At 38.5% G+C, this 17649-nt stretch overlaps 1 protein-coding gene across 1 annotated transcript in view; it reads left to right on the plus strand.

The window, feature by feature from the left end:
* Positions 1 to 6527: 6527 nt before the first annotated feature.
* calb2a (calbindin 2a) overlaps positions 6528 to 17649 on the plus strand; it is a 28892-nt gene continuing 17770 nt past the window's right edge. Inside the window, exons 1-5 of the mRNA XM_038305572.1 lie at positions 6528 to 6790; positions 10571 to 10647; positions 10735 to 10824; positions 13036 to 13116; positions 16248 to 16304. Coding sequence (XP_038161500.1) covers positions 6697 to 6790; positions 10571 to 10647; positions 10735 to 10824; positions 13036 to 13116; positions 16248 to 16304 — 399 coding nt within the window. The 5' untranslated portion in view covers positions 6528 to 6696. The remainder of the gene's footprint in view (positions 6791 to 10570; positions 10648 to 10734; positions 10825 to 13035; positions 13117 to 16247; positions 16305 to 17649) is intronic.

Here is a 17649-nt window from a genome sequence, read left to right on the forward strand (position 1 = left end):
TGATCAAGAGTAACGTTATCAACCACGTGACCAAAGCGCGCTTGGGTGACAACAATAATGGCTGCCGCTGGAGAGTTTGGGTGAGTAGATTCTGCTATTAGGTCTGTTCTAGAAGATATCGACAGCAAATTAATTTTAAAAGAGGAACAGAGAAACGCGATCAAGTCTCATCTTCTTATTCTAGGCGTGAAACTGCACGCTTTGATTTTTGTGGACAACAACTATGCCTGGCTTAAGATACGTCACGCACTCCGTTGCTCTTATTGGTTGTAGGTCTATCCAATTGAGTGCAGAGGCATTTTTTTTCCTGGTTCGTTAAAAACACGCCCCATAATCACAGCTCTATGGAGCAGTATCAGACTCATGTTCTGACTAGAATTGAGTCGGACTACGTCAGGCTAGAGAATCTCCCCCCAATTCTCAAAACTGATCTTACACTATCTGAGATCTATTATGACCGAGATACTTAAATGTATAGTGGAGGATTTTCATGAAATTTTGAAAAGACCTCTCCACTTTAAAAAAAAATGCACATGCACAAACCTGTACCCGCTCCCGAGAGGGAACGCCTATTAAACACGTGCGAGAACATGCACAAGCCCATTTCTCCTGGTGCACTCTCTGTTTAAAATGTGCTGTATGCATCACTCATACAAGCTTACCTTCCAAAAGAAGATTTACGCTGTGTCAGACTAACCACGGGTAAGTGAAAATGGGGACGAGCACTTGAGACGGCATTAGGTAAACATATCACCAGAATGATTGACAATTAGTAGGACCAATTATTTGATGATCCACCCGGAAAAAAAAAAATAAATCCTCAACTATACCTTTAGTCATAAATAATCCACTTAAGTACAGACTACATATTTGTGCACAAGTGATGACTGCAACATGGGGCATGCTTCTGTGGCGGAGTGGTTAGCACACATAACCCTTGTACAGAGGCCTTAAGGCTGATTTATACATCCAAACTGGGTCGTGTGTTTAGGTGTAGCAGTGAATGCAAAAACGTCCCCGCCCTTTCCGCAGACACTCTGCTGACCCTTACCTAAATTGTAGGTGACTGCAGACAGTACCGCAGACAGGAAGACTCTGATTGGTCAAATCTACATCCGCTTGTGAGCTTGTTTTGTTTGTATGACCGCAATTGCAGAAAACAACTCGTGAAGTTGGACCAGCTACAAGAGCGAGGTACACGAGAACGCTGGGACCCTTTTTCCACCTGGATCCCCGCTGTTTTTCGCCCTCATGTCCCTACGTTGTCGCACAAGCTTGCCCCCACTTCCCCACCGCCTTGGTATCTACAGTAGACCCACAGCTAGTTCGTGATTGTCCCCTATTGCGTTGTGGCGTGGAATATAACATAGCGCAGAGCAAGCTTCAAAATTGAGCATAAATAAAAAATGTCTGCGTCAAGCTCACTGCGACACACTACTGCGGGGAGTATAACCAGCCCTTTGGTCCTCGGCACGGCCAACCCGGGTTCGGATCCGACCTATTAATGGGAGACAGCGGCCTAGTAGTTAGGACATAGAGCTTGGAATCCATAGGTTCTGAGTTCAGGCCCCACTCCCACAGACTGACACTCTAGGTTTCTGAGCAACCCACACTAGCCCCACACTACTCATTGTGCACTGCACAATGGCAACCCACTGCTCCCCAAGGGGATGGGTTAAATGCAGAGAGTTCAGTTTGGGGGAGTGTTTAGGGCATTGCACTAACCTCCCAGAGTTTCTATGTTCAAGCCCCACTCCCACGGACTGCCACTCTAGGCCCCTGAGTAAAAAGACCCAATGGCAGCCCACTGCTCCCTAAGGGGATGGGTTAAATGCAGATAGTTAATTTCATTGCCCTGTACTTGTGATAGTGTAATGACAATAAAAGCTGGAGAAAAAAAACAAAAGACATCAGTGAGTGTGTTTTACTCGATGGTGCATGCAGGCTGACGACAGGTCTCATCTGTAATCTAGTGTTGATCCATCTATTGTCGCCACGCCAAGTGAGCCTATAGGTTCTGCTATTGATTAGAGTGCAAAGAAAAGCCAGGAAATTAAGGAGGACAGGTCTGCTGAGTTTACATTCTTAAAGACCATCTCATGTCCAGACTCATTTCCTTTATCACACACAACATATACTTGGATGATCTTTAAACACTGCTCTTTCTCTGTGACTGTTCTAAATGTATGAATTGCAAAAATTAAAATTTCTACAAACTTGTTTCACCACCTCTAACATCGACTGCCAGCAATTTGTCAGCATTGTACTAGTACACAGGCTGGAGCTGGAAAATTATTGCTTCATTTCTTTAGAGATGTGACAGGTCAAGTTCAACAATGCATCACTCTGAGCAATCGTCCCAAGTTGTTGATATTTTCTTCATTTTTCTTTTTTTTCCCTTGATCATTAAAATGTGTTGACATGAACTTTAAATAAAACATACATCTTCATTTATATTACCTAAGCAGCAGAATGCAAAGTGCTTTCAGTTATGCCTGCAGGTGCAGGGGGAGTGGTGGCCTGGTGGTTAGGTCATAGAGCTTGGAATCCAGATGTTCTGAGTTTGAGCCCCACTCCCACAGACTGCCACTCTGAGTCCTTGAACAAAAAGACCCTTAACCAGACAGGCTTCCAAAAATGTTAAACCTAAGCTTGCTAGGTCACAACACCGAGTAGAGAAATTGTGTAAAAGGGTCCTTTTATGACAGATGTCCCACATTTATCATGGAAGAATTTTTGCTCTGAGATAAATGGTGGGTTTTAATAAATATTAAACTTCATTTTATTTTATTTTTTACAGCTCAGATTGGTTTTGTATTATTGTACAGTCATCAAAAGTCATTTTAAATTACTGTAGAGCAAAAACCACTTTGTAAACAACCTCCATTGTCTCTTTTTTTCTGCCCAAAGTGATCTGCTGATATCAAGTTTGATTGTATCGGAAAGTTCAGGGTAAGTTATAAAAAAGTCTTGATTGAAAAAACTAGCTTAATCTGCAAACTGATCGTTTTCAAAGAGGACAGAGGTGCCTAATATCACTTTCCTCATGTGTCAGCAAGGAAAAGGGTGTGTCCAACTTGACTTTGCATTGACATGACCTAACATGTAAGCATTGCAACTTTGATAAATGTGTCATATTGAATCAAGAACTTCAAAGTCATAAATCCTGTTTATGTGAAAACTGCTTCCTTCAACTTCCTATGGTTCCTGTAAAGCATCCTCGTATAAGCCACATGTGGGTTGCCTCTCATCCAATGCTGTAAACTTCCCAGTTCTGTTCAATTACCCAAAAGAATGGCTTTTACAATACAATGCATAAAATCAAAGAGACCTTTTTTATTTGAACCTTAATATAACTGTACAGATTCTGTAAGTTCTAAAATCATAGCTATCGAAGCATCCATCCATTTTCCGTCACTCTTATCCCAAGCTGGACCCTGGTCTATCGCAGGGCAACACAGAGACAAACGGGACAAACAACCATTCAAACAAACTCATAACTAAGGAGAATTTAGAGAAGCCAATTAACAAAACAGTCATGATTTTGGACTGTGGGAGGAAACCGGAGTACCTGAAAAGAACCCACACATGCTCAGGGAGAAGATGGAAACTCCATGCAAGAAAGACCCCAAGATTAGAATCAAACCCAAAAACTTCTACTGCAAGGCAGCAGTGCTACCCACTGCCCTATGAGCATCCTGCTTTAGAAACATAAGAGAATTCATTTGGTTAAATATTGAGTTAACACCAGCTCTTTTCAATGCTACCTTTGGCACTTCTATCTTTTTTTTTTTATCTAAGATGCTGATGCTTAGTGGGTGTGGTTAAATAATCAACCTATTGTGATCATCTGGGCTCTGTGTTCCTAGTATATATTTGCTTCCCTCTTACAGTGGGTTCAAAGGGACAGTCTCATGAATCTGATAAAAAGTCAACTTGTTTCTTCAACTTTCAATCTCAAATAAACATACAACATCATTAAGCTGAATACGGGTCACGTAAAATGTTGTGGAGAGGTTTGGAGCAGGGTGAAGTCAAAAACAATATCCCAAGCTTTAAACATCTAACAGAACCAATTCTACTACCCATTTAGCAGTAAACAACAGTCCGGACAAACTGATATAGTACTAGTAAGAAAACGTGGTTGTGGCAGCATTATTGCAGGGAGGAGGCTAATCTTCAACAGGGACAAAGAAGCTGGCTAGAGTTGATGGATGGGAGTAAATACAGGGCAATCGATGAAGAAAACCTGTTAGGGGCTTGAACATAGTTGATCCTGAGAGAGAGGTCTACATTTCTGTACTGCTAGAGGTGGAATACTCTCAATTTAAATTCAATAACATTTCATTAACCACAAGGAGAAAAAATAAAGAAATCTTTTAGATCAGCATGTTTATGAGATAGAAAGAGCTAGATAAATTTAAGACCTAAAATCCACTGAGACTTTGTTAAAAGGCTTTTGCATTTATTTTCACAGAACTGCTGCATCAAATCTATCTGAAGTAGGGCTACTTTGCAAAGCAGCATGTACACAGTTCTCTGTCTATCTTGGTGCTAAACATATTCTACTGCTCCCCCCCAGACACTTGTTCTATTCACCATTATTCTGTATCATTGCTCTGTTAGATTTACTGAAGAATATACTTAAAATAGCCTTTTTATTTGACCCTTTATGATGAAAGTATAGATTGCTGAGCAGACTGTTACCTCAGGAGTTCAACCGAAATGTATCTATAAGTCTGTGGCCTTGTATGTAACATCAAGCATGTCCATATTAAATGGGTCCAACCTGGCAAACAATTGAAACTTTATATTTGAAGATACTCAACTTAGACACCAATGACAACTTCTGAACCCCGTCAGATAGCGTTCCCCCATCTTACATGGGGGAACGCTATCTCACGGGATTTAGAAGCCCATCAGATACCGTTCCCCCCATGTTAAGCAGGGGGAACGCTATCTGACGGGGTTTATAGGCCCGTCAGATAGCGTTCCCCCTGATGTCATTTACGTTGAGTTGCAATAAATGCAGAACTCTCTGCAGGTACTTCTCTTTGTCGTCCACTCTATTCAGCTGGCTTTTGAAACACACACCGAGAAGGTGGTGGCCAGGTGGTGAGGGTTACTGGGGCGAGAAACTTTTACTGGTAACTAGTTACTTTTATTGTGGAGTAACTCAGTAACTCAGTTACTTTTTGGGTGAAGTAACTAGTAACTATAACTAATTACTTTTTCAAAGTAACGTGCCCAACACTGATTAGGGCTAGCAGAAGTGTGCTGCAGTTCTGTGTTTTGGCTACAGGTGGCAGTATCACTAGAAAACTCCATAATGCCTCTTTAAATGTGACAAAATGTGCTTTATTTTAGCTATATATGTTTAGCTCTTCAAAACATATATAAGAGATCATACAACAGAACTAGCTGCTCAGTGGAGCAGTGGGTAGCACTGCTGCCTAGCAGCAAGAAGGTTGTGGTTGTGGGTTTGTTTCCCGGCTGGGGTCTTTCTGCTTGGAGTTTACATGTTCTCCCTGAGCATGCGTGGGTTCTCTCCGGGTACTCCAGCTTCCTTCCACAATGGTTGTTTGCCCTGTCTGTCTCTGTGTTTCCCTGCGATTGACTGGTGACCTGTCCAGGGTGTACCCTGCCTCTTGCCCGTAGACAGCTGGAGATTTGTACCAGCATCCCTTGCGTGTCAGAAAATGGATGGAAAACAAAAATAAAACAAATGTGTTCTACAAAGAAACAGGTAAATAAAATATATGGGCATCTGCTCACATAGGAGCCACAAACATAATTGTGGGACTGTTGTTAAGTTCTGACCTTTAAGCTACTTTCATAGAAAAATGTTTCAAACAAATCTATAATAAATGTTGTAGCTTTGCCACAATAGCTGTCTGCATGACCTGCTTTTTTTCTGCTTGTATCAAGATATGCATACAGTGAAATGCTTCCTGCTTTAGGGAGGACTTACTCCTGCTCATTACAGTGTTATTACTTCATCCTGGATATTATGACATCCTGGAGTAAATTAGTTTAAGAAATATATGTGTGCATGAATCTGTGTCCCCTTCATGCTAGATGCCCCATTAATGAAAAAGCCTCCTCTTCCCGCTTCACGTATTTTTTTCATAATTTACATTTGTTATGTGGGCTAATCACAGCTGGCTAGAGGCTGTGTGGGAAATGTGAGTAGTGTGTGAAGCTCTAATTAAGTCTGTGAAGACTCTCACACACTGGCTGCACATTTGCACACAGCTTCAACGAGAACGCGGGAACATGGGGGTCTCGTGCACGCGCACCAGATCAAAAAGACACTGCGTCCACAGGGGAGCTGCTGTAAAGGGGGAAACTGATGCAACAAGAGAGCGGTTGATCCATCTGCGTCTTTAGCACACATCATCCTGTCCACTGCAGTCCTATCGCATGCAGCTTGGCAAACAAGGAGGCGCTGACTCAGACGGACGGATGCTGACAGTGCGCCCCCAGCGGCCACGAGGCGCCGCTGCAGCTCCGGCGCTCGAGTTAAAAAGCGGAGGCTCTGCGCGCAGGGGCCACAGTGTGGAGTTTGTTACAGCAGGAGACACTGAAAAAAAAGTTAGCGGCGGATTTTTTTCCCCTCTCCCACACTTTTTCATCACTGGTGTCTTACCTGCAGCAGCATACCAACGGAGGAACATCTTCATCTGTCTCATCATCATGGCAAACAAAGCACAGCAACCTCCTCACCTGCACCTGGCCGAGGTCACCGCTTCCCAGTTCCTCGATATTTGGAAACATTTCGATGTGGATGGTAGGAGATTTTTTAGTGTTTATATGTGAAGAAACTGACAATGATGTCAAAATTGTTACATAAATATATAGGTTTGTCACATATAGTTTGCTTTTGTATTAATAACATGACTTTGTGCTTTATTAATCCGTATGAATTGGCTCTATAGATTAAGATTAAATCGGACTGTGAGTGGATGAGACTGCAGAGACCAGGACTAGTTCAAAATATGAGCTGGATTATCCTAAATGGATCAGTTTCCAAAGCAACTTGACATAGTTATTGTAATTTGGCAGGTTAAATGAATTGAAATGAACTGGATCGGACGATTATTAAATTGAAAATATTATTTTCCTCGGTGAAAACTCAGCTAAAATGATTTTAAATCATAAACAAAAGAATCGTTTTTTGTTCTTTTTTGTTTGTTTGTTTTTTGTTGCTGTTGTTTTGTTTGTTTTTTTGCAAAATATTTTTACAGAATTACTGAGCTGTTTCTCTTAAAAAAAGAAATATATATATTAATATATTATAGAAAGAACAAAATCTTACTTGAGCATTACAAAAAGTTTAGATCAGAATTTGTAAGTTTCAGTTATATGTAAGTAAAACACATTTTTTAATGATGTCACTTTTGTTAGTGTAAATCTGAAAATAGCTGATAAAATAAATGCTTTTGTTTTTGTGTGTTTGTTTTTTTTTTTTTTGTTTTTTTTTTTTTACTCGATCTTATTAAAACAAGATGTTATTGCTGCTGTCCCTGGTTTGCTCAGCCTGTGCGCTTTTCACTTAAATCCAGTTGGTACATGAAGTACTCCTGGACGTTGCTGTTTTTTGGTTTCATTCAAAGACCGTAGTTTGACTTAACCCTTGCATTTGTTTCCAGTAAATCTTAAGCTTTGTATATGTGATCACTTCTTTTTTCAACTCCATTTTTGCAATGCACAGTCCTGCAGTTATTTCCACAATTTTTTCTTCAAGGTTGTGGGTACAAATCCCAACCTTTATTCATGGAGTTTACATGCATTAATTAATTTATTTATTTATTTTTGGCGCTCCAGAGAACAAAAACTTGTATATTGGGTGAAATAGGCACTCCAAATCATCTAATCGCATTGGTTGGGTATGTCACTTTTGACTTGAGACCTCTGCTCTCCTCCACTGACAGCTGAAGATAGGCAAAGGCCCAATCTTTAGGTGCAATTTGTCAGGTGCTTGTTGTTTCATGCAAAAGCATATTTTGATAAGGTGTTGTATTATGCAGAATGAAGGCTGATCAATCAAGTCTACTGCAGAAGAATCTTTTTTTCATTCATCAATCTGTCTCCTTTCAGTGTGCTTTTTCATGTCACTCTGCATATGTTTCCAAAAGTACATGACTCCATATAAGTAGTTTCATATGCCTTTCTACAATTTTTTAAACCACCTGAAATTAACCATCTGATATTTCCTAATATTTTTATTGGCAATGGTAGAGAAGCATTTGACTTTTACCAATTATTTTAGACACTAGATTGGTGCATTAGAGTGATCTAATGGTGATTTGATTGAGGTGAATGCAGGAAAAAGAATATGACTCTATCCTTTAGTAAGAAAGTACATAAAAAAAAAGAATCACCACTTAAACAGACTGATAGGAGTTTGATTCTTGTAAAAAATTCAGGGTTGCTCCATCAGTTTCTTGATGTACCTAAACCTGCAGACAAAATAAGGGTGGAGCACCTTTTTTTCTTACACACATGTACTCCAGGGAATTCTTTGTCAGTGTGCTGACTATTTGATGCCTGCACAGAAGCTGAAGCATTTTCCACTGGGAAATCAAGGTAGGATGAGAAGAGAAGCTAGGTGTGGTGGAGGTGCTCAGCAGCTGAGCTTCTCCAATTTTATCTGTCTGAGTGGCGAGAAAGTTGTTTTTTTTTCTCAATAGGTCTGTTGGATTGGACTGATATTAGTCCCTGCAGGTGCTTGAATTCTTCGTTGCTGTTTTACATATTGTACTTTGCAACAAGCCACTTTGCAAACCAAAAATGAGGAGTGAGCATCCACAGATTTGGCTGTGGGTGTTTGATTTCAGCTCTCATTACTGGGAGTGTTGCCTGGCTCGGCTGATAGAAAGGAGGACTAATTTGTTTGTTCACACTGAGTAAACATCTCCAAGATAGAGATAAAAATACACAGGAGACGAAGCATCTAGAGACGATGGAAGTACATACTCCCTTGTTGGCACTGGGATCAAATCTCAGCTGGATTGCGTCGCTTTTACAGCTGCTGTGTACCATGCCGCTCTCATCTTTCTCTGCTGTTTTCTGTCAGGCCTTTTCACTTCAGCTCCTTCAAAGTGGAAAAATATAAAACAACTGCTGTTCACTTTTCTAATTTTAGAGCATTAGTTGCTCAATTATTCTTCAGTGGCCTGTAAACAGATACGCAAAATCTAGCTCCTGAATTTACCCAGCATAAAACATTTGAATGGCTGGAGCTTTGCTCTGCTTTGAAAGGCAAATACAGGTTGTGTTTTGCTTTAAATATTCACTTAGTTTGCATGGCTGCCCTCTGCAAGGGTTTAACTATGTTGTGAGATGAATTTTAGCGTAAAACAGCAAAATAAAAATAAAAAACCCTTAAGGGTCTCTAGAGGTCCTAGTGATGGAACAGCCCACAGATATTCTTCTCGTCTTTTTTGTGCTACCAAAATATTTACTTAGTTATACAAAAAGACTACAAAATACGATATAAAGTCAGTTTAAGGACTCTTATATATATATGCATATAACATTTCCTGCCAAATAATTAACCATGTTATGGAGCTGGAGTAAATTTGCATCACTCTGTATTGCATCGAAAGCAATCATAGCACAATAAAACCTTTAATTTAAGGGTGCATGGACCATCAAATGGATAACAGCTTCCCTGTGTAATCCTCCAAATAAATCAGTTTCTTTTATTGTCTGAAAAAGCGATCTTATGTTGATTAATAAGCAGGACATTTCGTTCTAAAACGCTGAAGGAAAGCTCTACCTCAGCACATTGTTGCCCCACCTACTTAAACAGTTGAGATTTTATTCATGAGTTTTGATAACATCTTACAAACACTCGCAGAACAAAGAAAGCTAAGATGTTGGCTGGATGAAGAGAGGAAGAGTCAAATGGAAAAGCAGCAGAGAAAGACGGCGAGCTAGAGCGAGAGGAAGTGGATGGCATAATCATCTTTGTTGGAGTTTAATGAGGCAGCTCTGCCTTCCAGGGTTTTATTGAAGCAGCTAGTCACATCGTTTGGAGCCATCTGTCCAGCTATTCAGCCTCGGCTCCTGATAGAATATTGGCACAGGTTTCCATAATACCTTGGTGAAGCAAAGCAGACCGATTTGTCCCCAGAATGGATTCTGTCAGGGAATCAGAGGACTGGGAATGAGAATGAAACAAGATAAGGGAGAGAGAAGATTAACTTTACTGCCCAGTGAGATAAATATCCAAGAAATATAATATAATTCAATTTAGGATAATGACCAAAAGACTAAAAAGTAATTTTTATTAACTTGGTTGACTGTAGGTAGATGTAATTTATCTTTAAATAATGAAAATGAATGAATTAGCACTAAATTCCAGGACTTATCTTTATTCACAGACGAGGTAAACATCTTAATTTTTCATAAAAATCTAAACTGACCTGAGCTGTATGAAACCTTTTCTGATATACTTTAACATACAGTGTTTGCGTTGTGTCTATGTTATTTTTTTCTTATTTCGTAAACCATTTCTTTAAAACAAACACACACAATATGATTAAAATCTGATTCTCCTCAGGAAATGGATACATTGAGGGAAAGGAGCTGGAGAACTTCTTCAGGGAGCTGGAGACGGCTCGGAGAGGAGCAGGAGTGGTGAGTTCAAGGACAACCATATCAGCATAGATCTGTGCTAAAAGAAAAAAATGTTTTAGTAATATAACTTGAAAAAAATTTTTTTAGGACCCAACAAACCCCACCTTCAGAGAAAGGATGAAGGAGTTCATGCAGAAGTTTGACAAGAACAAAGATGGGCGCATCGAGATGTCAGAGGTATCTATTTCATTTTACATCAGAAACTTACTTGCTTTTGCACAACAGTAGAATAAAAAAAAAATATTGCCATGTTATTCCTTTCTAAGGTAAAATAAGTACAAGTTTTAAGCTTGTCATAGACCACATAGACAGAAACAGTAAGCCTCTAACCGGGACCTTATTTCAGATTTATACGGTTCTGAGAATAAAAGAATCTTCTCCTATATTCTTTCTATTCTGTTCATTTTTTTCTTTTGCATGTTACTTATACAGTCATAGTCATCAAACACATTTCAATAGCAAACAAAAGAATCCCAGTAAATACAAAATGCTGTTTTCAAATTATTTACATTTCTCTAGCCACACTGAGGTCTGTCTACTGCCTGATCTGTAGACTCATGAAATCACTTATACGCTTAAGAAATGTAGGAAAAGATTGAAAATAAAGTCCTTAACATTAATCAGCCTGGGAATGGGTATTACAGAGCAATTTGTATGGGTTTGAGACATGTCTAAGTTGAGATGATACCAAGATGACTCCAAGACATTGATGACTCATCCCGGAGGTACCAAAAAGTAAAAAAAATAATAATAATTAAAAAATCAAGAAACTGCAGGCCTCCTTGAACTTCAGATTCTTAATCTGGGTTTTGAATGTATTACTGTTGACTTTTTACTTGAGGGTGTTTTTGCATACAGAGAAGGGTCAAAAAGGCATCAACAGCTCATCCAGAAGCTAACAAAACCCTGAATACCTAAAGTACTGCAAGTCTAACTTAATCTTAATTAAGGTTGTTATTTAAGATTCAATAATAAGAAAGAGGCAACTGATGGCATCGCAGGATGCTTCCAGCTCCAAATCCTCTGCTGACTAAACAGAAACAAAAGATTCCTCACACATTTCCTTAGAGACAACTTGATGACAACTGAAGACTTTTGAAAAATATTGTAGATTTTATTTTTTTATTTTTATTTTTTAATCTCTTAACATCATAAAATTTGACACAGCATTGCAGAAAATAAAAGAAACATCATATTGAAAATCAAACATGGTGGTTGTATGATGCTGCTTTGCCGCCTCTGAACCTGGAGATTCAGCTGATGGAACCTTTACCAGAAGAATCCAGTGAGGGCCCAGCCATCATTTTGTGAACTAAAACACCCTTGGATTAGGACAGTAATCTAAGCACACCAGCAAATCATCCTCTAAACTGATCTAAAAAAAACAACAACAACAAAATGAAGGTTTTGTAGTGGAAACAACAAATTGTGCACCTTAATTGAAATTATATGCTGTTTGACTTAATGAAACCAGTTCTTCACACTTCCACAGATATCATTGACATTTTTAACAAATGTCTCATAACTTTGTACAACAAATACATGTACTAAATTTTAGGAGTTATTTTATTTTTTCACACATGGGGAAGTTAGTTTAGATTATTAGATTTAGATTATTTTCCCCATAATCAGAAAATAAAACTTTGTATTTTAGGAAATCTACCAGAAGTGAACGCTAGTTCTGATCTTCAGAGAATAGACCTGAAAGTTGAAAAAAGGGGAAGACATGAATCTCTCAAACATCATCATAAATTAGCTTTAACAAAGTAGATCATTCATCAGAAAAATAAGTTGCAAGATGTTGACTTCCGTTGCAGAAAATATTTATTTGTTTTCTGTTTGTTTTGTTTTTCCTTTTTTTGTTATAGTTGGTAGCAAAGTTTTGCATAGCAATACATTTCCATAAAACCAACAGAAACCCATCAAGATAAACGGGGGAGAAACCTTTTTATGGGGGGATTATTGTGAGAAAACATCTGAACAGTAAAAGCCCTTATTTGGAGCTTTAAGAGCTTCTTGATGGTCTTCCTGCAGCATTAGCAGAAGATTACCTTGAATTTAGTGCTCTCAGATTTGGATTTAAAGAAATGTGAGAAAAGATTCTGCAATATGAATCAGGCATCTTTTGTTGAGAAAATTAATCAAATGTTCAATAAAATGGATAAAGATCCACAGTACAGTATTAAAGTGAACATTCTGAAGGAGGATCTTAATAAACATTCCCATAGAAGACATGGCCCAGCTTCTGAGGTTATGCTTCTTCATTATTTATGTCTTAGTTGCCCATTCATAGCTTTGCAAACATAAAGCTCCGCTTTCTCTATCTTTCTCCAAAGCCACCATCTTGTACTCACCACCACCATTTTACTGTCATTTTTTCCCCTCCAGTTGGCCCAGATTCTTCCTACCGAAGAGAACTTCTTGCTCTGCTTCAGACAGTTTGTCAGCTCCAGTGCCGAGTTCATGGCGGTAAGGGTGTTTTGATTTTTTCTGAATGGACATGCTAGTCATTTATTCATGCAAAACACCATGTCCCTATGCTCAGTTCATGCCAGACCTTATAAGCTCTTATGGAAATTTGAGAAAAGAGCCTCTTGCTCTCCAAAAATGAACATTTATAAGAGCAAGGTTACAACCAATCACACATTGTAGACTGGACTCAGCCAACTGTAGACGGATGAATGCTCTCATTCACATCTACAAGCTACTGTGATGAAATAATTCCCTCCAGATAGTTGATGGTGTTCCAATTAGCAACATGAAGTGGAGTAGTTTAAATTAAAAGACACAGACTGTTGCCTTCAATCTCACGTGACTGCACTTGTCATAAAGCTGGATGTTAATTTTTAATGATCTAAATTGTGCTTCGAGTCAGGTGAGTGGAGATTTATCACAAATAGAAACTTGGAAAAAAGACAGAGCACAAATAAATGGAAGACAAGATAAATAATAAAGTTGTGTCTCTAAAACTGTGATAAACGTAGCAGTTATGCTACCTTGGCTCACTATAAGGTTACTTCTGTACTTTTATGGTACACTAGGAGTTACACTCTGTACATGGTTCCTAATCTTTTTAATGCAATCCTAAGAAATCTGTCATTGGGTAATGGTCGTGATTTTAAAATTTTTGCAATCAGCAACTGAGACTTTAACATTTTATATAATCCTTATTAAGAACATTCGCCTATCAGGATATTTATGTAAGACCAATAAACGGACATAAGAGGACTTTCACATGCTTTTTTCCAGGGTTTTGTTTTACAGGTAGATCTGAGGTATCTGCAGATTCCCAATTTTCCATTGCCGAAGTTTCCCCTGGGAACAATTGGTGCCATGTCCATGTAAAAGGTTCACAGCATGCCCATTGTTATGTGTCCCAAACATTTAAAGTTAAAAGTAACATAGAACAATAAAAATATTGAACCAGCAAGACTGAAAGAACTTGCCGGGTCAAATAGAAGCAGCTCTGGTCTAACTTCAAATAATTTAGACGTTCTGGGCCAGCCAGTATTTGATGTTAGAAATGCTAACAAAACGGTTCTGTGATACACCTGCTTAGATGAGCCAAAGCCTTTTCATAAGTCAACCACTTAAGCTGGACTCATTCTGCCACTGTGTTCTTACATGAAAGAGGCAAGTAGAGTGGAGGCTGTGAGGGACAACAGTATCCATATCTAAAGACACACTCTTGCACCCTCATTCCTATTAGGCAACATGGCTCTGTCTACCTCACTCTGTGGCTTATGCTCAATCTTCCTCTTTGCCTTGTTCATTTGAGAATTGATGTTTAGCATAAGCTGTCACACCATGTGAGCATGATATTATGATAGATGTTGCCTTTTCAGGATGGAAATCACCAGGGGCTACACAGTAGACGTAGTTGTTCAATTATGCAGCAAAATATAGCTGTTAATAAGCTTATCATTAGATGAAGATACTAAGAATATGAAGAAAATAAGAAACGGTAGCCAGCACAGAAGTAGATGACCATCAGATGTTGGTTGCAGCTGGAGTCACACTGCAAGAATTCCCCTTAAGGTTTGAAACGCTGCTTCATATGTTTCACAATGTGCTTTGGTTTAAAGCAATAGTTGGTGCATCAGTCACACTGAATAACACAGATTTAAGGTCAGGACCAGAGATTTTTTTTTTACGACCTAGTAAGATTTTTCCTAAGATTCCCAATAATCCCCTTAGGGAGTGCCCAGTTCAATCCTTGGATCAGTATCTGAAGGTTTCAAAGTGTTCAAGGTATTTTAGCTGCTACAAAAACACACATCTTAGCCTAGATCAGGGGTCTTATTGTCAAATCCTACCAAAAACTACCAAACTAGCAGCAGTCAAGCTCTGCTAATGAGCTCAAATTAAAGTCAGGTGTGTTGAAGCAAAGACACATCTAAAGGTTGCAGGATAACAGCTGTCAAGGACTTGAGTTTGAGACCCAGGTCTCCTTTTTTTATTTTTATACATTTACAAACAGTTTAAACCAAAAAAATGCTGGCTTGGAAATCAATTCTATATGTAGTGAGACTGTGACCATGCTGCAGTTGCTGAAAAATTTGAATTGTAAATTATTTCTATTTAGTTAGTCAACTAATTATATGCAAAAGCCAACAGGAGAAGGGAGTGCGTCATTTCTTAGAAACTACTTTATGTAAAAATGTCCCCAGTTTGAGTGCTGCACTAAATTTTTCAATAAGAAACTACCAGTGGAGCAACATAAGGGGCTTCCAAGAAATTAACAGAATTTTTAAATTTCACGAAACACCTCCTCAGAACACAGTTGGATGAAATGGCAAATTTCATGTTAGATCTACCTGCATTGAAAGAACTGAGGCAATTAGAAACCAATTATGTGTGTGGGTCCTTGACTGCCATGTCCCATCAAGAGGAAATATTGAAGCAAAGGGAGGAAAATGGAGGAGAGGGAAGGTGTGGAGGAGAAAGATACAAAGGGCAAGCGAAAGTGAAAGCTGGAAAATAGGGTCCGTAAATGAAACGCTGATGGAAAGTTAAGGGGTTAGAGTTTTAGAACATCCTACTGGAGAGGAGGATTAATCAGTCTTTGTTGAGGGGAAGGGAGGAGGGGGAAGGGGCATAAAGGTTTTTAAAGGGTTAGAATGAGGAAGCAGAAACTTCTATTTTCAGGATCATATATAATAGATAACTCTACTGTAGCTCCTCTCTGCAGAGCTCAGAGGAGGAGCAGAGGAGGAGGAGGAGAAGAAGCCATCCATCTTTGATAAGGAGCCCCTCCTTGGACAAGGACAGCTGCTAGATTAAAACATTCATTAAAATGGCTTTCTCTTTCTCCCTCCTTTCCTCTCTTCGTGTTGCCCCATACTCTTTATGTGGGCGATAGGGGTTATATTGAAAACTGTTTGATTACAGTAATGGCCCGGAGTTTCCATATCATCCTCTGTGGTGATTTATGGCGTTTTGCACTACAGAAAAGTGGTGAAACAACGTGCAGAAGAAGGGGGGTTCTATCAGAGAGGATTTTTTTAAAAGAAAAAACATGTTAACACTTTAATAAATGTCTGTGCATCAAAGGTGGAAAAGAAAAACTGTCAACTAAAAATATTTTTATTTTCTCTCAGGCATGGAGGCGATATGACACAGATCGCAGCGGCTACATTGAAGCAAATGAACTGAAGGTAAATAGATAACTGTCAATTTGTTAACTATAAATGAAAAAAATAGCTGTTATTGTCAACCAATGACCTTAAAGTAGTTCTACACCTTTATTTATCTTCCTCCATCATTATACTTATACTCTATTTTTTTCTTTTCCCCTCCCCCCTTCATTCACTTTTGTTTTTATACCACCACATGCCAACAGGACCCTAAACTGTAATTGTTAGCGCTGATATTCATGATCGTTTCTGTTATTTTTACCGCCTGGTAACTTCAAATGTACTCATCACACTATAATACGTGTGCATGTATTTATGTATTCTTATGTTACAATCCTTATTTGCATGTTCTTGCATGTTGTTTGTACAAATAAAAGTAAACAAAAGAACGTGAAAGGAAATAGTCTGTAGAATTTCTTTGTCATTATCATTTTTCCATATGCATTTAAATATGATTGCATTGCTGCAAAAAAGAGACCACATATTGCTTACGTAATTACAAAATACAAAATTGGACTATAATTCAAAGAGTAATATAAACCATAGGTCTCAAAACAGCACATAAGATTTAATCCGACCCACAAGAGACAATATCCTTTCTTTGTACCCAGGTGTCCCACAGGAGCAGTTTTGTTCACTCATGGGTGGAAAATAAATACTCTTCCATGATTATACTTTTCCACTAACACTTATGGTTCTCTGCCTAACCTAGTTTCACATGTATGACTTGAGAGTGAATATACAGCATAATTCGTTAGATATGCTGGTTGAGAGTGCCATTTCAAAAAATTATGTAAGCTGTGGAGAGCTTACAGAATGGTAATTCCCCATATAAGTAGTTTATTTATGTTGGTTTATCTGTGATTTTGTGTTTCTGTACCCTTATTCTTGTATTTCAGATTGACTTGTTCTTCAATCTTCACAAAACAAAACTTTTCCTCAAATTCAAGGAGAATTTGCCCTATTTTGGTCGATAACTATTCATCTCCCAACCTGCTATAAAGAGAAAATTGTTATTCTAAAAAATATATATATATTATATAATATAATATGGGAGTCAACAGTTCTCCACTTCACTTAAAAAAAAAAAACAAAAAAAGAAACTTTAAACTTTGTAATAATTAATTTCTTGATAGGAAATTCAGAAATGTAAGAAGTGGTACTGCTTTTGTGACTTAAAACAGCTAAAAAAATTGAACTACCATAATATTCGGACTATAAGCCATGACTTTTTCCCCATTTTTCGACCTTGCGGCTTATATAGCAATGCGGCTTATCTATGGACTTTTATAGCTAACGGCCACTAGGGTAATACCTAAATCTATAGATTTTACCTTCCACCATATTGAAGTCCAATTTTGCTTCA

The sequence above is a fragment of the Cyprinodon tularosa genome, unplaced genomic scaffold, assembly GCF_016077235.1.
Source record: "Cyprinodon tularosa strain WSP-4 unplaced genomic scaffold, ASM1607723v1 ctg56, whole genome shotgun sequence".
NCBI classification, from domain to species: domain Eukaryota; kingdom Metazoa; phylum Chordata; class Actinopteri; order Cyprinodontiformes; family Cyprinodontidae; genus Cyprinodon; species Cyprinodon tularosa.